The sequence below is a fragment of the Equus przewalskii genome, chromosome 17 (genome assembly GCF_037783145.1).
Source record: "Equus przewalskii isolate Varuska chromosome 17, EquPr2, whole genome shotgun sequence".
NCBI classification, from domain to species: domain Eukaryota; kingdom Metazoa; phylum Chordata; class Mammalia; order Perissodactyla; family Equidae; genus Equus; species Equus przewalskii.
In genome coordinates, this window is record NC_091847.1 from 12,620,408 (window position 1) to 12,642,206 (window position 21,799).

General features: G+C 49.0%; 1 protein-coding gene across 8 annotated transcripts in view; it reads left to right on the forward strand.

Annotated features, from left to right (window-relative positions):
* CCDC93 (coiled-coil domain containing 93) overlaps positions 1-20,723 on the forward strand; it is a 103,443-nt gene extending 82,720 nt beyond the window's left edge. For 6 of the 8 annotated variants that reach the window (XM_070581174.1, XM_070581175.1, XM_070581176.1 and 3 more), the window contains 8 exons: positions 527-580; positions 2,098-2,160; positions 4,457-4,565; positions 7,858-7,940; positions 10,025-10,062; positions 11,474-11,558; positions 15,592-15,705; positions 20,318-20,723. In XM_070581174.1, coding sequence (XP_070437275.1) covers positions 527-580; positions 2,098-2,160; positions 4,457-4,565; positions 7,858-7,940; positions 10,025-10,062; positions 11,474-11,558; positions 15,592-15,705; positions 20,318-20,371 — 600 coding nt within the window. In that variant the 3' untranslated portion in view covers positions 20,372-20,723. Of the gene's footprint in view, positions 1-526; positions 581-2,097; positions 2,161-4,456; positions 4,566-7,857; positions 7,941-10,024; positions 10,063-11,473; positions 11,559-15,539; positions 15,706-20,317 lie in introns of all 8 variants that reach the window. The other 2 variants (XR_011528681.1, XR_011528682.1) reach the window with 1 other exon arrangement.
* The last annotated feature ends 1,076 nt before the right edge of the window (positions 20,724-21,799 follow it).

Consider the following 21,799-nt stretch of genomic DNA (forward strand, 5'->3'; position numbering starts at 1 on the left):
CTTGCCCCTTGGCTGTGCCGGACACTGCCATGCTCAGTGGAGAGAGAGGCCTTGGAGGTGCCTCCTCATGGCGTGACAGGCCACACAGTTCCTCACACCTTGAGGACTGGCACGGGGGAGGAGCAGAATCTTGCCGTGCAGTGGGGTCCTGTGACCATCATCACACAGCCTGCCTTTCCAGTTATTTCTAAGACTTTGAAGCTTTGAGGCTCAAATTCCCGGTTCAGTCAGCCTCTGAGTGTACACAGATCACACACTTCCAGGATCACATTTCTCTTCTCAGCAGTTCCGTCTTGTTAGAGGAATCGTTACTCACATTCAGAGAGGGTTACACTGTAGCCCGTTAGTGTGTAACTAACAGACATTTAAGAACAATTTAAAATCTGGGGCTCGTATACAGGCTGTTCCTTGTCCAGACACGGTCAGCGGACTCTTCCCCACTCCCACCCCTTCCTACATCTAGACGTCAGCTTCTATCCCAGTCCCCTTTCTCAGAAAAAGTGTTTGTGACTTTTCATCATTTCAGACCCTCTCCAGGGGAGAGCCGCACGGTGCCCTGACCCCTGTGATGACTCATAACGTAAGTACCTGCCCGTTCTCAGGACTGCCACTGTCCTCTGTGGGGAGTGGTGGCCAGCTTTGCACTCTCCTGTGATGGTTTTCTTATGCCTACTTTAATATCTCTACAACTCCCTCCTCAGCTGCAGGCTCTTACTGCATTGCTCCATTTTACACCCCTGGCCCCTCAGATGGGGGCAGGATCTCCCCAGGGATGGCCCCAAAAGTCACCATTCCACTGGGTTTTTCCCCAGCACCTGTGTGCGCATCTGTCTTCATCTGGCATCTCACTGAGAAGGGGTGAGCCCCACACTGACCACACGTGCTGGTCACAACCTGTAGGCTCTGAGAGGCGGGGGTGGTGCAGAGGTAGAGACTCCTGTCTCTATGGTATCACGTTCCAGGGGCAGCAAACTGGAAAGGGCACGAGAGTAAGTGTTTTCAGCTTATGGGCCAACTCGGCTGTGGTCGTCACAGTCAGTACATACATAGAAGGACCCGGCTGTGTTCCAGTGAAACTGTATTTACAGAAATAGGCAGAGAGGCAAATTTGGCCCAAGGACTATAGGGTTTAGCTCATGGGCCACAGTTTGCTGACCCCTGTTCTAGGTTCAACCAGTGCTCCCAGCACTCCAGCACTCCAACAACCTCCAGGAGAAAAAAGTAGAAAAGGAAGATGGAGAGGAAAAGAGAAACAGGAAAGCCTTTAGATGTTTGCCTCCTTTAGGGTTCCTCTTCCCTTCGTGCCCTCACACGCTCCTAGAGAGTGAGCTCCAGGACTCCTACAGTGAAGTCTGTTGGGGTTTGCCTGCACTGAGCCCTGTGGAGGAGACTGTGTTTTGTGTGTGTGTATGTGTGTGTGTGTGTTGGGAGAGGGGCAGCTCTGACCGTTATTGTAGGTTGCTCTAACACAACAAGCCATCCAGCCATATCTCTTGCCTCACGGGATTCAGTGAGGTGCTAGTTTCTCTCTTTTAATTCAGTGCTGTCCAAAAGAATTTTGTGCAGTGGTGGAAATGTTCTGTATCTGGACCGTCCAATACAGTGACCACTCCCTACATGTGGCTACTGAGCACTTGAAATATGGCTGGTGCAACTGAGAAACTGATTTTTTTAAATTTTAGTTAATGTAAATTTAAATAGCCACGTGTGGCTAGTGGCTATCATATTGGACAGTGCAGCTCTAAATAGAAACGTGAAAAGCAAACCAGCATCGTCTCCAAACACAGAGGCATAAGGCAACACATCCTTTAATAATTGGCTCCTCAGTTATTAGGGGAGGAGAGGAGGGTGGGGGTTTGGGGATATTTCACTCAAGAATGCTGGGTTCAGCCTGGATCCCAGAAGAAGGAAGAGTTATGAAAGGGTGTTGAGGGTCTCACATGACAGAACCCAGACCCTAGACTCAGCCAGTTGAGAAAAGATATTTGAGGCCTCAGGACGGTGGGGATATGATAAAAAACATTCAGCTTCAAAAGACTTCATCAAAGAATGAAAGTTTCCTATTCCCAGGTAATTGTGTCCTTTTCCAATTTTTAGGAAGACCTAGACAGACGGTATAATATGGAGAAAGAGAAACTTTACAAGATCCGTTTACTACAGGTGAGTAAAAACAAGAGCTGAAAAAGTACATCAATACATCTGACGAGGTATGAATGTCCTGTAGCAGAACTGGAAAGTCTCCGTTTCTAAGAGCTGGAGAGGCTGCACTGAGGCTGCTGTTGGCTGGTCTTCTCTCTGGAGTGCTGCGCAGCGGTTTAAGGGGGTGATGACACCTCACACTGAAATGTTACTTTCACGAGCATCTCGTTTGATTTGATGCTCACCCCAGTAGGTATTAGCCTCATTTTCTGTATGAAGAAATTAATTCAAATCCTTTAAATACTTGTCCACAGTCAAGCAATGGTAAGTGTCAGAGGCAGAATTCAAGTTTTAATGTTCTTACCTAGTACTTTTCCTCTAAGATTAAGTGCCCATTTTAGCTGTCTTAGTTGGAAACCTTAGGGGATTGTGAGAAGCCCAGCAAATATAGAGGACGTAGGTCTTAAAGTTGGCTCTAAAGCTAAATTTACAGGAAGTCAGAATTACATTGGAAAATCCCTCACGTTGCCTGGATCTGGCTCGTGGAAGCTCACAAGCTGGGAGTGACTTTGTGTTGCACTTTGTCCTGGGTCTTCTTTCTGTTCTCCAGGAAGGGAAGGCCCGGTTCTCGTGGGAATGGCCAAAGGGCTGTGGGGGCAAGGAGACCCTGTTTCTCCTGTCTCTGGCTTTTGCTTGCTTTGCTGAGCTGTTTGGTTAAATTCAGATGAGTCAAATTTGTCTTTGACACAAGGACACCGTCCTAATCTTTAAAGAGACACAGAATTAAATAAAATCAGGACAGTATAGCTGCAACTTGGAAGCTCTTTGACTGTGTGCTTACGGTGTAGTCAGTGCTGCATTAGGTCCCAGGAATAGTAAGTGAGATGGCTCATCTTCTGGGAGCTGCTGGCTATTTGAGAACCAAGATACGTCCATATACATCAAAACAAACTGCATAGGGCCGCTTCAGACTGGCTGGAGGGAAGCTGCTGTCAAACCACAGGCCTGCGGAGGCCCTGAGCCAGGGTAGGGTCAGCAGGGGTGGACGGAAATGAACTGGCAGGGGAGAGATTGAGAAGCTGTATCTGATGGAACTTAGCATCATTTGGGTGAGAGAAAAAGAGGAGTCAAGGAGGGTGCTGGAATTTCTGTGTCATTCATTGAGAAAAAGCGTAGAGGAGAAAGAATAGGGCTCACAGGGTGGGAGTATGACTAGGAGTGTTAATGAGATCTGTTTGGGGCTTTTTAAAGTTGGGGTACTTGACCAGGTGAAGATGTCCAAGAAGTGCTTGGGTGTTGGGTCTGATGTCAGAATAGTCTGGGCGGAGATTTGGGTGTCCGCACTGTGGAGGTGATAACTGAGGCTGTGAAAATGTAGGTTGAGAAGAGGCTCTGGGACTAGCCCCTGTGTAAGGACAGGCAGAAAAAAGGAGGAATCCACCAGTGAGGGTGAGACCCAGCGGGCAGCTGGAGGCATGGAGAAAACAGGAGCCCAAGTCTCCTGGAACTGAGCAGAGGGCTCAGTGGAGTGAATGGTAAATGTTGCTGAAAGTCAGGAAAGCTAGAAGCTGAGAATTACCTGTTAGATGACTCCCAGAACAGGTAGGTCTGTGCTGACCTTGGCAAGAGCAGTGGCAGTGGGTTCAGGATGACAGGGGGTTGGGGGGTAGAGGCGCTGAGGGCATATGGCTCAGGGAGTTGCGCTGTTAAAGAGAGGAAAAGAGGCTGGTAGCTGAAAGGTGGTCAGGGTTTAAGGAAGGGCTTTTATAAGGAGTGAGGGACTTGAATATATTGAAATGCTGGTGAGAAGGATAGACCCCAGTTCATGGTAGGAAGAAAATGCTGCATGGGTATTTTAGGAGTAAATTGTAGGAGCTTTTCAACAGGCTAAGGAATTTGGAATTGATAAGGAGGCAGTGGGTGGCATGAGTTCCTTGCCATATGGAAGCATTCCTTTTGTTGCCCATTCCCCACCTGGTGTTAGTGGAATCAGCTACTCAAGAGTCCTTTGGGGTCTGGTGGGCCAGCTGGGGGCTCTGTCCACAAAGCCCTTCCCATTCAGAATCTTCTTTCCTGATTCATTAATGTGATGCCTTCTGTGGTTCCAGTTCACAGCCAGCCCTTCTCCATGTATTGCAAAGTGGAGAGTCAGTCAGAATCTGAGATGGGGTCTCAGGCCAACAGCAGAGTTTTGTGCCTGCATTCCAGGATGTGTGGTTCTGCTCAGGTGGGGAAGGGGGGCAGTACTTTGGCTCCCCAGAAAACATGTAAGGCCTTGTACCAAATGGTGTTGTCTCCCCCTTCCTTTTGCATTTAGGCTCGAAGAAATCGAGAAATAGCAATTTTGCATCGCAAGATTGATGAAGTGCCCAGCCGAGCCGAGCTAATACAGTATCAGAAGAGATTTATTGAACTCTACCGCCAGAGTAGGTGCATCGACCGCAAACCAGCTCTTGAGGCTGGTCCTCAGAGGGACACGAAGCGAGGGGCCCTGTCCCACCTTAGCGTGGTGGAGAATGCATTGTCACTCAGTCCACAAAAGCTACCACCAGAAAGGCTCCATTTCGTCGTCAGGCCACTCGTTCCACATAGCCCACTGGCAGGTGACCCATAGTCCGGGAAGTCGCACCGTGGGGCCCTCACAGCCCTCCCAGTGGACAGACTGTGCACACTCATTGAGCCCTTGGAGTAATGTTCTGAACCAGCCCTCATCCTGGCCAGCCATTTGGCTTCACTGAGCTCCCCATCCACTTTCCAACTTCACATGGAATATGGTGACCCTAGCATCTCTAGATCAGGCCTCACTTGCCATTCTCCTCCACAGACCTCCTTTCTGATGTGGCCCTTGCCTTCAACAGCATCACGTTTACTCAGTAATCTGGGACTGAGTCTTCCTCAGCCTGAATCATTGACCGCGTCTTGTCATGCTCAGAGTGCCCTCAAAGCCGTCATGGCCTTTCTGTTCTCACTGCTTCTGCCATATCTGCTCTTGCTTCCATCAGGGCTCGGCTGAATGACCGTGAGCTGGTCTACAGCCCCTTCTCTGAGTCCTTCATCCACCCATCTGACTGTGTTACTTCTCTCTCTGCTGACACATCTTCAGGACTGAAAAAGGCCTCTTTCCTTATTATGCCCAGGGTCCTCCCTGGTCTTGGGTGGCTTGCCTAGAGGCCCCCTTTCCTGCTGTAAACCCACACTCTGGCCTCACCCATCCACACACTGCTGCTGAGCACACCATGCACTTTGACATCTGAGGCCTTGACTCCCCGTCTTGCCTGTGCTTAGCAACCCTTTGTCAGACAAATTCCTTCAAGACCCAGCTCAGGTATCCTCTGTGAGCAGGTCCTGGACCATCACCCCGTCCTCTGGGCCCCCACTCTTGCCTGTCCCCTGGATACCTCAGACTCAACAGGCACAAAGCTGAATTCAGCCCCCCCACCCCATTTCTCCTCTGGGTCACTGGGATCACTGCCTGGCCACACGGGACCCCCCTTAGTCTTCTCTGGCTCATGCTGCTCTGCCAGCTCTGTTTCTGAGTAAGAGTCAAGTCCGTTTCTTCTGGACTACTGCTGCAGCCTCCTCTCACCACTGCCAGAGACTCACCCCTTCTGTGTACTCTTGCCCGAGAGACGGTCCTCAAACAAATGATCACTTTACACTGTTGCTTTGAAAGCTTTAATATTTAATAGTTCCTCATAACTTGGTGGATAATCTTCAGAATCCTAAGTACACTGATCAGAGTCCTGCCTCATCTGGGCCTGCTGCCCCGGCTGCCTCCCTCTGTAGTCCCTCATGAGGGCATCTGGATCCCAGCCTGTGAGCTGGTCCCAAGTCCACGGTGCCGGTGCCCTGCAGTTCCTACATGGCAAAGGCCAACTCTTCTTCCAAAGCCTCTCAGATTTTGCCTTGAAATCTTGACCTCTCAAGCATCCTTCCAGGTTCAAGCTAGAGCACTGTCCTTTCTGGAGTCCAGAATCGTGCCTCCTTCGCATGTCTTTCCCTGCCATCCTGAGGTTTCATACAGTCCTCATATTTGGTTCAAATGAGCAGGGGCAGCTATCAAAAACGGCAGTTTCTCAGCAGAAAATAGTTTCTGCCTTAAGTTAAGTCTTTCCCTTTACTTTCCTACCCCTGCCCACGTTAAAGCTTTTAAAATAATAAATGATAGTACCTTGCATCTATATATTTCACGGAGTAAATTTCACACATTAGAGTCATTTTGCTGGGACATTTTTACACCAGACGTTTTCAAGCAGTTGCACCAAAATATCTATCTTTTTCTTTCTTTTTTGTTTTTTAATCATCAAATATCTGTAAACTCCACCTAGTCCTTGAGCTTGATAGGATAAGGGTGACAGACACATTCCTGGGCCATAAAGCTACAAGTTGACTGGTTTATTTACGGCATTGATTTCCAACTTTGGCTACACATTATAATCACCTAGGTCCCACCTCCAGAAAATCTCATTTAATTGGTCATAAGACTTTAAAAACTCCCTAGGTGATTCTGTTTTACAACCAGGATTGAGTACCACTGACCAAAGCTCTTAGCAATAATACTACTTTATATTGAGTAGTTACTGAAGTGATTTCCGTACAAATTAGACATTTTGATGTTGAGAATGTTTTTAACTATTGCATCAAAATACTTATATCAGATTATTAACTTCTGTTACCAAATATGTACGGCAAATATCCCCAACTCCCGCTTGTCTTTGAGCTGCACAGCTCCAGAGGAACCTACGTTCAGGGAGCAAGAGCCACTGGGAAACCAGACCCCACTGTATTCTTGACCAGAGCCTGGTAACCATTAGGCACTGGGATCTGTAGCTATGGCTAAACTGGAGTGCTCAGTTTGGGCTCCAAGCCTGAGAGTGGACCCAGGTCTTGGGATTTTATCTCCCTCTGGGCAGCTGTATATTATGGGACCTCAGAGCAGTGAGGAAGTCACGTAGGCTCAGAACCACATGGGGGCTGCCCATCCGCCCAGCCACAAAGCAGAGGGATGCGTTTGGATAGGAGCCCATCACCCCAGGGACGGCGTTCCCTCGTAAATGTGGCACACAAACAGTGCTAGAATTTGGCTCTTTGCTCGTAAGTCATTCTTCTGTAGGGAAGAGTGAGGAAGGGGAGGGGGGACAGAGACACAAAGTAATTTTATAGGTAAAGATGTTGGGAACCTGGTAATAAGACCCCATTCCTCACGTGCTCACGGGTGGGAAGAGAATTCACATTATTAGGCACATCTTCTGCCCTTGGGTGGACATGTCATTTGTCCAGTAGATATTTTGGAGGGGCTGCCATATAGGCCTGTGCTAAGCACGGGGATTGCAAAATTGAGCAGGCTGGGGCTCCTGCTCTGAGGGACATGGGAAGGGAGGAAGCCACACAACAGGAAGAGCGGCATGGCAGCTTACTCCCCACTGCCACCTTCCACCCAGGACACCTCGCCTGAAGGACGCTGAGAAACCGCCTGCCCCACACACCGACAGGGAAGTTCCACCAGCCCCTCGTGGCTGGGCCAGTCATGACGGCCACGTACCCTCAGCCTGTGCCAGCTCTGCCCCAGCTTGTGCCCTGTGGGGCCTCCACCGAGACAGCCGAGTGAGCGCTGCCCTGATAGGGCCGAGTCCTGCCCTGTGTCTCAGGGAGGGGAGGGTGTTTAGGGTCATGTTGATACGTTTCCTTATCCATGTGCCAATTTCCTTGTGTTTACAGTTTCGGCAGTGCACAAGGAGACCAAGCAGTTCTTCACTTTATATAACACCCTGGACGATAAAAAGGTCTATTTGGAAAAAGAGGTAAGAGCCTTTATAGAAAGAAAACAATCCGACGTGCGGCTGCCAGTGCTGTTGACCCCGGGAAGCTCAGATGAGCTTGGTGTCTGGGACGCGTTCCATTTAAGTGGAAGGAGCGCCCGCTGTGTGCCCGCTGCTGGGATACAGAGTCAGAGCGCAGGGTGCCCGGGAGCTCACACTACACGGGCTGAAGGGAGACTGGCGGACAGCGGTTTGATGCTGCGAGGGAGAAATGCCGTCATGAAAAGAAACAGTGGAGGCTGGAGCGCTGCCTGTGGAGGGGGCCCTGGAGTTGGGGAAACTTTACTTTGAGTTTTAAAGAAAGGGAGGAACCAGCTAGATAAAATGGGATTGTGGGCCGTTAGAGTTTACGTGGGGAAAATAGCTGTTTTATCCTCTGTCAGTGGCAGACAGAGGCATGAATTAAAAAGACTGTAAAATTCAAAGCAGGGCTGAAAGGCGTTCCTGTGGGCACTGACAGCCCCTCCATATTGCTCTGACTCAGTCAGCTTAAGTCCATTCATGATTCAGGTCTCCCTCAGGTTGGACCACAAATGATGGGGCAGGGTGTGCAGTTGATTTCAAGAAAACAATAGTCCTGTGTTTACGGTGGCGGCACCGTGCAACGGAGCGAGCATGAGCTTTGGAGTCAGACGGACTTGGGTTTTAGTCTGGCCCTATTTTCCTCACCTGTGAAAGGGAGATAACATCTGTCTCACATGGTTATGATGGAGGTAAAGGAGAAAATGACTCTGATGTTTCTTGCACGTGGGGGTTCTCAGTACGTATTAGTCCCTGCCTACCCCTTCACCTGGGGTTGACGGAGATTGTTTTCCTTTGATCTTCGCCCTGCAACCTGCACTGTTTACCACTTTAGTAAGAGCAATAATACAGATGTAGCTTTCCCTGAACCCAAATGGAAGCATCTGTAATTCCTTTCACCTTTATTGCCTCTTGTCAGTCAAACCAGATGAATCTCTCTCCTCCCAGAGGGCACTCCTTGAAAGGAGGGGTTGAGTTTTGTTTTTCTCTGTATCCAGGGCCTTAACACATTGATGGGCACATAACAGGCATTTGATAAATGTTTGAACAGGTGAGGTGAGTGCATTTGGTGGGATTTACGTCCAGCCTGTGGGACGGCTCTGCTACACACCCTGTCCTTGGGGTTTTCCTACATGGCACGGGGAAGACTTGCCACCCCTAACTTAGGGGGCCATGCCCTTCTGAGAAAGCTTTGAACCCCGTTGACCAGGCGTCCTCAACAGTGCTTGAAGTTGTTGCCTCCTTTTAAAAACTCGGAGTGTGCAGACGGCTGAGGGCTTTTTCATTCTAAGCCGTATTAACACAGTTAGAACTTTGCATTTTATTCCAAATCCATGTATGTGATACTTTAGCTTTCAAACATCCCTGTGGAGTCATAAAGACAAGAATATCATTTCAATGTTACACACTGTGAACCTGAGGCCCACGTATAGTAAAGGCTTGGTCCTGAGCTCACAAGTTGAGTTAGTGACACAGCCAGAAAAAGGACCTAGGTTTCTAGACCCCAGTCTCAGAGCCTTGCCCTGGACTGTGCCACTGGGGCAGATAGAGGGTCCTACTTTGTGGGCTATGGCAGTTTCCATGGGAATGGGGACCTTGAATCATGCCTTCCCATGGAGGCTCTCAAATCCACCCAGCAGCTGGCCACATTGGCAAAAAGATCTGTGGGAAAGAATAGGATGGGCACAGTGTTCTCGCTCTCCACCCCAGCTGACCCTCCACTAAGCTGATAGCCTGGAAATAAAGTGCAGTGTTTGGCAAGATGGAAAGGGCTGTCATGGCAGCAGCCCAGAGCCCTAATTTTAGCGTCTTCCCACCTGGGTCTTAGGTCCCTTCAAGGAGCCCTGTTCCTACATTCCCTGGGCAATACTGTGGGGCTAAGAACCCGTTGTTCTTTTTTCTCATGTTACTTTCGTCTATACAAACAAGGTATGTTCCTTTCAGAAGCAGGCTCCAGAGACGAGACAACCTTCCAGTGGTGGAGGTGGCACAAGGACCTTTCAGCCTTTTGCTTATCGTTTTTTGTTTTTTTCTTTATTCCTCAGATTAGCCTGCTGAACTCAATTCACGAGAACTTCTCACAGTAAGTGCTGTTGGTCCTGCTCCCTGTCACTACCTCGGTGCCCTGTACTTGGTATTCAGCTCACTGTCACATTGCGGTGGTGTGGCTGAGTAATACAGGGCTCGGCATGGGGTTCTCACACTTCCACCCCTCCTGCAGCATGCAAACATGTCTTGCTTTACATGGTCATGAATTCTTGCAAAAACACAGTGATATTAGAGTGAATTTTGAAAACACCAAGGGAATATCTTAGGGAAAAAAGTTAACTTTCAAATAACTTGCCTCTGCCTAACTAGCATGATCTCTTCCTGTATTCCTTTTGTCTTGCTGAGATCAGATTAGCAGCATTTGTTCTTGAGCACTAAAGATACTTTAATATTTAGATGATGAAATTATATAATTTTTAAAATCTTGCGGTAGATTTTGTTTTTAAGTTAATAGGCATCCTCCAAACTACTTTATTCAGATATGAATTTTTTCTCCAAAACTTGGATGGCAAGGCCCAGCTGTCCCCAAATCATCGCAACCCTCCAGCTTGCGGTTGGCCGACCTGCCATCCGGGCAGCCCCATGGCGTGCTCTCTGTGTTGCAGGCTTCCTTTCCTTCCAGCACAGGGTCTCTGCTGTCCCCTGGCAGGTGACCAGCAACTAAGATCTTGATGGATTAGAAACTCTAGATTTTAAGCTTCATTTCTAATTAAAAGCAAACAAAAATCCCACAGCCCCCGATAAGATTCAATTAGTGACTTGCAACCTGTGACATTTCTAAAAGTGGCGCCTTCATCTTTATTTCCTGATAATTGAGAGAGGCTGCAGTTTGAGTGTTACTGTGGTGAGTTCTGCCCGTCAGCCTATCCTTTGGAAGAACTCTCAGTCTTTGTATCCGTGTGCTCCCATCCTTCTGGCGTCATTCCCCCTGCAGAACGGGAGGTGAAGGGAAGGGTTTTAGGACATCAGGGAATCCACTTGTTTAACGGCTGCTTCTTGAAACAGGACTAGGTTTTCCCAGCCTGCTTTTAGGAAAATCTGAGAATATGCCTTCCAATCTTGAGGAATGCCTTCAAATCCTCAAATTTTTAAAAACTAAATGGAATTCATTTCTTAAGCAGTACCTGCCATCTTTCACAGTGAAAAATATTTTTGTTAGTTTTAGTCACATTTTATTTTACTGTAAGAAAATACAGATCAGTTAAGAAAATTGTAGGGAGAATGAAAAAAAAAAAAAGATTCACATTCATTTAAAAAACCAGGCTAATTTTCATGCCTTCCTCAGTTTGGGATCCCTAACTGCCTGGGATCCCAGGGTCCATGGTGCCTTGCAAAGGCCTGGCTGCCACTTGGGGCATGACCTGGGTATGGGGCTCATTCCTTGGTGCCACCCCCTTTCTCAGAGTCCTCTGTGCTGGTCTTACCTTTGCTGGTCTTTCTTTCAGAGCCATGGCCTCCCCTGCTGCCCGGGACCAGTTTTTGCGTCAGATGGAACAGATCGTAGAAGGAATTAAGCAAAGTAGAATGAAGGTCAGACGGCTTCTTTTCTCTCCTGCAGCCTGTGTTTTGTGGTGGTGATGGAGAAGGCCCTGCAAAAAGCAGGCCTCTTCTGGTTGTTCTGGGAACGTGCTCTCAGACCTGAAGACACATCCTCAGTGTCTGCAGAGGGGCCCCGCCATGCCTCTGAGCCTGCAGTGGGCAGGGCTAGCTCCAGGTGCTGCCCGCCCTGGGGGTTCAAAGGCTTCTCTTAGCAATAACCCCCATGGATCGAACACCTGTGTGCCAAGCATGGCGCTAATCCTCCTCAAAGCCCTGTTCAGTGGGGAGTGGTACTCCCGTTTCACAGGTGAGGAAACCCACTTCACCAGCAGGCTTCCTCTCTTGCCCAGAATCCCTTCCTCGCTGGATCTTTGGTTCCTGATATTCTGCCATTAGAGATTCATTCCTTAGATCTTGAGAGCCTTTTAGTTTTCAGGAACCCCCCATAAAAAACGCAAATAATTGCTGAACCAAATTCTGCTAAAGTGAGAGGATATTGAACCTAAGAAGTCAGAAGAGAAAAGAGGAACTGACCATGGGTGTGGGAGTTCCAGAGAAGCTTTCAAGAGAACCATTCAGTCTGGGGCAGCATGGGATTTTCTTTGCTTTGTGGCTCTGCACATGGGCCGTCTCGTCTGCAGTAAAGTAGACTTGCTGCCTGTCTGGAAGCCAGACGCACAGCGCAGTTTCCTACTACCAAAGCCAATGAACTTTCTCTAATACCTCCAGATGTCTGTTGCTTTGGGTCCTGTTTAAAAAACATATTACACCAGATTGGTCCTCAGGTATGGCAGTAAAACCTCCTGGTCTTAGGGCATCTTCTCGCACTATCTGGGAGCAAAGTGGTTCAGGGAGTGATGCCAAAATGTAACATGTGGAAGGAAGGATTGCCTGTGGGACCTGTCATCACAGTACCTGCTCACAAAGGCACACATTCAAGCTGCCTGTGAGCTCGTCTCACAAGAGATGAACTAAGGGCAGACTCTCTCCACCTCCCTTTCCCTGTAGAAAATATTGATCTCCCCATTAATGACTTCAATAAAATGAGGCCAAAGGAGCCAAAAAAAAATGGATCACTGGTGACAAGATTATTCAGCGACAAAATGAGAGCAGCCTGAGGCAGCACTTGTCGTGTGCACATACACTTACCCGAGACAGGACAGGCTCTCTTGCAGAGCGAGTGAGTCCCTTCTCCGTGACCTGCGGCATGAGGCAGGTGGAGGCCAGAGAACTGGGCTGACGCAAGCCTGTAGCAGCCCTTTCCACCCCTGCGTGCTCCTCCCCGGGGAGCTGCTCTTGCTCCCAGTGAAGAACCACAGCAATTTATTGGGGTTTTTTCATTTGGCTGCCCCTTCCTGTTTACTGGGAGATGACTCCTGGGGGAAAAAATAGGCCTGAGCCTTCATTCTCTCTGTTTTCTCCCAGGCTTCCTGCTGGCAGCACCTCAGTGCTGGCAGTGAAGGAGGCTGCCGCTGTGGCCGCCTCACCTGCCAGGTGGTGGGGCCCTAGAAGGATGGTCAGGACCCGGGGCGCAGAGGGCTGTCTTTCTTGTGTCTGTGTTGTTAGTGGCTAACAGAGCTCCTGGCCCATGCTGGGCACTCGAACTGTGTGTTGAACAAGTGAATTCATTCAGTTGACTCCAAATCAGTTCTCAGAGGGTTCCAGGCAGAGTCTGAATATTGGCTGGCACCCTGAGTGGAGCAAGTCTGTCTGCTTTGCAGAGCAGCTCTCATTGGTGTGGATGTCTTTCGTTCGTTTGAAAAAAACCATAGCCTTCCCTGTCTCGGTGGCCTGATGTGTCCTGCTCAGAGCAAATGTGGCAGGGGAGTCTGTGTCCCCCCAGAGCACAGATTTCTCCAGAACCGGCAGATTCAGGGCGTACACACAATAGACCAGCAGTGGCTACGAGTAGTAGAACAGGTGCCCGTGGTCCGTGGAAGGCTTCCTGAGTAAAGAGGGACTCACACACTAGTAGGCATTTTGACCTCACCCAGAGGAGGTAAGGTCTCTGGGTCTTTGGAGTACTGAGAGCGAGTGCTCGGTCAAAGAATCTGGAGTTCCTGACCTCGAGTGCGAAGGGGTGATCCAGTAAGCAAGGAGTAGGAGCAGTGTGAGTGGGTGAGGGGATGCTGAGAACAGTGTGAAAATGGAACTCAGACCTGAGAGTCTGCTCCTGACTCTGAGGGCGAGAGGTCTCTTACCACTTCTTACCACATGCTTTCTAGGATGGGAAATGTCCAGATGAAACACTGTCTTTATTGAGTAGCTACTGTGAACCAAATGATGTATCATTCACTTAACACGTAATGTCGTATCCTCTTCACAATGAAACCTGTGATATAGGTGATATTATCCTTATTTTACAGCTAAGGGACCTGTCCTTCAGAAAGGTTAGCTAACCTGTCCAAGGATACAGTGAGTAGCAGAGCTAGGATTTGACACCATGTCTTTCTGGCCTCAACTTTATGCCCTTTCCAGGTTTCCACCCTACCTCCCAAAGTAGGTGCTGGATACATTTGAATTAAAGTGCATTTTTTTGCTTATATCACTAGGATATAGTCAGTCATGGCCAGATTTTCTGCTACAGTACAGAGCAGACAGGAAAGTCCTGGAATCGACCTGCCTGCTCTGCTAAATATGAGATAGGGACCTAGCTTCGAGGGTCCCCCAGCACAGCAGAGAAAGTAGCTGACAGCTTTGGGAAGGGAGGTCCAAGAAGGAAGAGCAGTGGGCGTTGTGGCAGGAACCATGAGCGGTGATAGAGAGGCATTCGGGCAGCATCTGGAAGTCGGCCATGAGGGAGCAGGGCTAGCTGCTGAACCAGGGCTCTGAGTGTAGGAGAGCCCTGGCTGGAGTCCCCAGAGGGGACTGCCCCCTTCTGGAAGACCTGGGCACAAGGCAGGTTTCCAAACTCCAGACCCAGGCATGGGTGTGCAGCAGGTGGCCGTCTCTCGAGCTGTGGAAAGAGGAGAGCACAGAGTCTCAGAACGAGTTATCAGTGGACTTAGGAGCTGGGCACACGGTCAGGATTGGACCAGGGAAATAAAGTACAAGCCACTGCCACCTCTGCCCAAATGTCACCTCCTCAGAAAGCCCTCCCTGGCCAGCCTGTCTGAAGAGGCCATGCACCCACCCTCCTCTCCGTCCCTTAACCTTGTTCATTTTCTTCACAGTACTGATCACTGCTTGGAATTTGCCTGTGGAGTTCTCTGTGTGGTACTTGGTTAGTGTCAGTTCTCTAGAACGTGTGCTCCGTGAGAGCAGTGACATCACCTTATCACCACTGCATTTAGTGCTCAAGATGTCCACTCACTCAATATTTGTTGAATGACTAAGCTTTTAGGGACCTTAGGAAAATCTCTTTAATCAAAGACTGGCCTTTATTTATGAGATCAAAATCCTGGAAATAACCTAAATCGTCCACCAATAGAAAGATGAGTAAGTAGGCAGTGATGGTTAGGAATAGCGTATGGTCTTTTGAGTTATAATTGTAGACAGTTTATAATAGCATTGAAATACTTATGCTCAATAAAAAGAGGATAATTTTGTAGTTTGATCTCAGTTGTTTAAATCAGAGTTGCTCAGTGTAGCATTTGGACCAGATACTTCCTGCTGTGGGGCTGTCCTGAGCGCTGTAGGGCTTTAGCAGCAGCCCTGCCTCCTGCCAGTAGATGCCAGTAGCACCTCCCCACCCCAGCTTTGGCCATTAATCTGTCTCTAGACATTCTGGGGGGAAATAGCCCCTAGTGGAGAACCACCAACCTGTTTTTTGTGAAATTGTTTGAGGTCAAAAAAAAAGTTTTTTTAATGGAACAGTTAAATGCCTAATGATAGAATTGCTAAATAAACTATAGAGCCTCTATGCAATATCACACAAATAAACCAACCTCAAAAATGATGCAAAGAAAGAAAGTACCGGAAGGAAGTCCACGAACGTGTTAGTAATTGTTGTCTTTTGGATGTTGCCAGCAGCCCTTCATCAGAACACGCCTCTCCATCACTGTTTCCCAAAATGTTCCCACAGACGGAAAAGAAGAAGCAAGAGAACAAAATGAGAAGGGACCAGCTGAGTGACCAGTACCTGGAGCTGCTAGAGAAGCAGAGGCTGTACTTCAAGACTGTGAAGGAGTTCAAGGAGGTGAGAGGAGGGTTGGGCCCGGCACGTGAGGCTGAGGTGAGATCTGTGTCCACCTCCAGAGGAGCCTTTCGAGACCAGAGCAGCTCCTGGTTCTCGCCTGGTCTGTAATGGGAGATGGCAAGTCGGCAGTGTGAGCTGGCAGTTAAGTGTGGTTCTCAGCAGTTCAAGATCGTGGTGTTCTGTGGCCCGTCTCAAGGCTCTGGTTGAATGTTCTGTGAGAAAGCGTCTTTATTTTCATTTTCCTAACGCTTAGTAGGCACCTTAAACTCACCAGCAAACTGGCTCCATCACCCACATCAAGGGCCGCCTGGAAAGAGCGCTTGTTCTGGATTCAGATCTAGAATTTCCCTCCCCGCATTCTTAGGCGGGGAGGGACCTCGAGAAGCTGCGTGGGAAGAGACTGGACGTTGAGTATGGCAGGCTTGGGTCCCAGGCCCACCCTCAGCACTTACCCACCGTGCACTGGGGCTGTGGCCTAGTCCCTCCAAGCCTCAGTTTCCTCACTGGTGGGTTCTGTTGGGTCAGATGAGGGATGGAAGCATCTAGCACTGTGTTTGGCACCTGTAACACTCAAGTGAATTTTTTGTCGCTGTCTTTTCTCTCTGCATTTGGGCAGGGTTACTGTCCATTGTTCCAGAGAGAAAAGTGTTTGCCCTTAAGAGAAAAGAGACTTCATTTGGTTGCTTGACAGGATCTCAGCAGCTTTATTTTCAGGAACTCTTTCCCCCTTTCTAACCTAAATCCATGTGGTTTTAATGAGTTTAGAGATTGCTGAAAATACAGAGGAGCTAAAAGTAGGTTGTATCCTGGTGTTTAGTATACAGGATAAAAAGTATAATCGTTCCATACCAATAATTTTGTTCTCATTTATTCCTTCTTTCCTCTCTTCTTTCCTCCTTCTTTCCTTCTCTTTTCCTTCTCTTTTGTGTAATTGTAACTTTTGTTAGCCACAACTCACAGGCATTTCCAAATCTCTCATCCTTTCCACAAATGTCCCTCCAGCTCCTCCCACGCCCCTGGGGATGGATCGGGTTGTAGAACAGACCTGGTCCGTGTGTCAGGGAGCTTCCACTGTGGGGAGGGAGACAGATGATCAGCTGGGAGACAGCGAACCTAGGCAAGAAGTAGTACGGGATGAGCAGGAGTTTCAGTCTTTGCCGTGGGTGCTAATGCAATGCAGGGGATGTCGTTGGCTGAGAAGGACTTGGCCATGGGCACAGCAGGAGGCTGCAGCCGGGAGCAGCCGGGGACGGGGTCTGAGGCTGGGCAGCATGGAGAGCGAGCAGCGAGGTGCTCCGGGTCTGAGAGTTTGCGCTGACGTTTTTGAAAGGGCCAGTGAGTGAGCTGGCAGGACACAAAGAAAGCCCCTCTCCTCCCCACCAGATCTCGCTCTTCCCCTTAACCCAAATAACTCACCAAGAGAAAAGGCCCAGAAGAGGAGAATTACTCTTCACATGTTGCTGGGACGCACCAGCCCTGCCCTTTTGACAGCAGAAACAGAAACGTAAGCAAATACGTTGGGGAGGATAAGTGTAAGCTGTCAGAATCAAAGCAAAGCGAAGCGAAATGGAAAAGCTGGTTCTTGCAGTCCAGGCTCTTGGGGCAGAGGGTGCCCTCCAAAGGAAGCAGTTCCTTCTGCTGTGGTGGGCATCAGGATTTCTTGTTCCGCTGTCTCGGGCACAGGACCTCTCACGTCAGAGACAGGCGGCTCCTTCAGAGCCAGCGAGACCCTGGACCAGTTCTTGTCTGAGCCTGTTGTCTTCAGAGCAACTCGGAAAAAAAGGGAGGGAGAATGTAATAGATTCTGTGGACAGCTATATATATTTCATTTAAAGGACTCACCTTTCTAAAATATAGCGTGTCCTCTTGTTTTTGATGTCAAAATTGTATTTCCCTTTTAAAATAGTGGTGATAGTGTGTACTCCTTTTTTTTTTTAACATTGTACTTGGCAAAAATTTTGAATTAGCAACCACGTATCAGTGTTCCCAAATTTTAAACTTCTTTCCACAAGCTCCTCTGAGGTAACTCGGTCCCTCGTCGGGCCACCACCATTATTGAGGAGGAGGTGGCGATGGGGGCTGGCTTGCTGCTCCCCGGGCTCCACCCCATCCCTTCAGCCAGAGCAATTCTGCTCTTACATGTGCAGTTCCAGGTAAGATCTCGATTGTGGTAGAAAAACAGTTGGAAAGGGCAGCCCTTCATCCCAGGTGGAGTGGCCCCTCTCTTCTGCCTTCTCCACCTGCCTCCACCCACCTGCTTGGTGTTCTGCTCCCATGTTCTGAGTTCTCACCACATCCTGGTCCCTAGCACTTGTGCTGGGCAATAATTATTCTTCATGCGGAACACAGCATCATTGTCCGAAACGTGATCTTTGGCCGCCTTAGTAGTTCCCTTTGTTGGGTTTGGTTTACTCCACATTAATTGAGCACCAGTGATGCCCCCTGGGCTCCATGCGGGCACTAAGACATGCCCTCATCCTGACTCCCAGCCTCTTCTGCTGTCAGGACTTTTTTGAGTAGAGACATTGGGTTATCTTGGAACTTTCATTGGCTTGCTCACCCTGGGAGAGTGTGTAGATAACAAGTCTGCCAGGAAACAACACATCCTCTGAAGTCACCGTAACCACAGCATTACATTAATCATTGTCTCTCACAGGGTCACCAAACCAAGATTTAAATTCTATGTAAATTCTAGCCAGCACTGATGAGTGCCAACCATAACATTTTTATGAAGCTGGCTCTGGCTACATAATCTCGCGTGAGCTGAATTCACTGTGAGTGCTGTGTCTGACACTGAGTGGGCCCCATAGGGTCTTCAGCAGGAAAGAAATAGAGGCAAGGACACGTTTTTCCTTTTGTTCTAGAAAGAAATGTCTGAAGGACTCTTCCTCTATTTGCTTTGAACAGACAGACAATATCGTTCGGTAGTCTCCCAAAAGGCTTCTCTAGTAGATTGCATGAATTTAATCAGTGTTCACACACACCAGGTGACAGCCCAGGATATCTTGACTGACGCACTCAAGCACCATCTCAGTGTGGTGTGACGTACAGAATTACCCCTGGTGGGCCTCTACTCTGGGGGGTTTGGATGCTTCTGACGTTTTTGCCTCATTTAAAAGGTGAGGTCGGTGACAACTGAAACTAATTTATTTATTCATTGTTTTATCATGGAAATTTAAAAAATACGCAGAAGTAGAGAAAGTAGTGTAACCTCATAATAGTATGACTGCCTGTTCCTGTTCCCTTTCCTCCCCTCCTCACTTCTTTTTGGCTGGAAGTTTTTCCCCCAAGAAAATCTCAATAACTCATTTTAAGAAGCAAAACTTTCTTCTTAACTTTTCTAATACGACAAATGTTACTCGACTTCACCTTCTTTCTCTTCCCACCCCTACGAAAAATTAACTGCCTCCGCTCCACATACATGTGCTCAAACAGTGCCAGAGTGCCTTGCTTCTCACACTAACTTAGCCCACCCTCAGCTCAGGGCCTAGCTATTCCAGAGCTCTGAAGGGAAGATAAGTATAAACTATACAGTGAACTGGCACTTGTCTTAGTAAAACCAGGGTCTCTGTAGCTGGAAAGATCAAAGAGCCTCCAGAGAGGTGGGGTCCCTAACCGGGCCCAGGGAGATGGAAACGTTGACCTTGGGGCCTTGGATGCAGAGGTTCAAGGGTGAAAGAAGGTTTCTCTTCCATGCTAAGTGCATTTCCAGGGAAGCATGGCTGCTGGAGGCCTGGCCACCCTGCCAAGCCCGGGCCCTCGGGCTTGACCTTTCCAGGCCCCTCCCATTATCATGTACACCTCTCAGTGTAGACACGGCTCCTTGTGACGTGGCCCAGGGAAGAGGTGGAGATTGTTTGCTAGCAGATGGCGGTTTCCTGAGCTCCCAAGGCCGGTGGGAACAGGGGGAAGGAGGATCCACGGTGAGCAGCTTTGGAAGATGTCTGCAGACGGGAATACACAGTGACGCAGAGGTGGCCTTGCGCCCCTCGACATCAGATTCCACACTCAGGATGGGGCAGTGACTTCCCTTCGTGACACTCCTCAGCACAGGCAGTAATAGATCTCATGCAGCTCCTTTTTAAGGGGACAGGTGCCCCTTGACACATTTCTCTCACCCTGTCTTCTGTGAGTTTCTTTCTTTCTTAAAGCTAGGATATTCTTAACTTTCACTCTGTCGGAGTAAGAACTTCTCTGCATGCTCTGCTTGCTGTGTAAACCAGGGCTGCTTTTTGTCACTCCTTCGGCTGCTGTATCTGAGAGCCTTCTCCCCTTCCCCACTGTCGTGGTCCAAGATTGGCACCTAAGTGTCTACTTTCTGCTTCTGACCCCTTGAGGATTTTGGAGGCTTCAGGAAGCCCTTCAGAAGGACAGTGCCTGATCCTCTCACCCTGTTGTCAGTCTGACAGTTCAGAAGCCAGTAGTCATTAGAGCTGTCTTGGCATTGAAGGGCAGCATGTTGCCAGGAAGTATCAGCGTGCTCATGGCAGCGTGACAGGAGGCTGGTTTAGTGGGTCAGTGGGTGTCTCCTATGGGACTGGGGGAGGACAGTGAGACCATCTGGGCCTCATGTGGGTGCTCGTGTCATCACCTTCTCTCTGCTTCCCCCCAGGAGGGCCGCAGGAACGAGGTGCTGCTGTCCAAGGTGGGAGCCAAGGCCTCCTGAGAGCCCCCGACATCATCAGTGCACGGCCGGGGTTCTCTAAATGCCACATACTGACAACAAGGCTGTGAAATGGTTCTGAACGCTGCATAGAGAGATGCGGGTGCAGTGACCTCAACACCCTGGACATGTTCTTGCTCCGATTTGCTTCCACGTCATCTCTGTGTTGGTTGTCGTTGATGGAATCAGATGGTGTAGACATTGGGCCTTGGATAACACCCATCATCCTATGAAGAAATGTGGGCACTATTTGTCCTCTGTGTCAATTCAACTTTTATTTCTTCAGTAACATTGCACATATGAAGGTACCTGTATTTGTATGGACCCTCTGAATAAAGAAGAATTCGTTTGTTCAGCAGATGTTAATTGAGCAACCACTGGGAGGTAAGCACTGAGGGAGATGGAGAGAAGTATGAGACACAGACCCTGCACCCCAGACGCCTGGCATGTGTCCCAGGGTGCAGACATAGCCCACCTGACCCCAGAGCTTTGCCACCTGGGATTTTTTAGTAAACAAAGGCTTTTAGCTGAGTGACCAGCCCATGTGAGTGTTGGTCACTTGGGCCCTTCATTGTCTGTGGTGCCTTTCATTCTTGGCTCCTCAAGAGGCCGGCCAGCTGGCGAATGGTGTAGCAACTGGAATGAAAGCTCGGTACTGCAGTTGGTTTAATCTTTACACACTACTCGTTGCTCAAGGTCATTTCACCCAAAAATGGAAACAGGGGCCTCGCATTGAGGACACTTCAATAAGAATGACACCTTCTCATGCCCGATTTTTCATGTGAGTCACAGCCAACATGGGGAGGGACTTGTGCATCTCCCTCATTAAGAGCACGTTAAATGTGCCCTACCCTCTGGACAGGTCGTGGTCTAAGCAGAGATGTGACCTGTGCACCATTCACTGCAGTCCAAGGCAGGACATGCTCAGTCTCAGAGTGACAGGCCATGAGCAGGTACAGAGGGCATCAGGAAGAGGAGCACTGAGGTGTGCAGACATCTGGGAGACTCCATGGAGGAGGCACGATTTGGGCTGGGTCTGAAGGGGGCCTCACATTATAATAGGCAGAGAGAGGTGGAAAGACCACTTTGGATAAAGTACGACTATGATTAAAAACTCGAGGCTGCAGAGAGAGTCCGAGGCCTGCCTGTTGGGAGAGGAGTAGACTGGTCTCTCGGGAGGCCTTAGAGGAGCGATGGGCTGGGACCAGCCTTTGGAGGGCCTTGAAGAGAGGCAGAGGGGTGACTTTATTCTCTGAAAATGAGCAGTCCATGCCAAACACGCAGCTCCTCCTGCCCTGGTCCTCAGGAGCCTGGCAGCTCAGTTATGGTCAGTTAATCCCAGCCTGGGGTTGGCACTTCATTCTGCATAAACCTTGCACTCATACCAGTTAGTAGGTTTGGACAATAAAACAGGAAAGCTTAACCATGTCA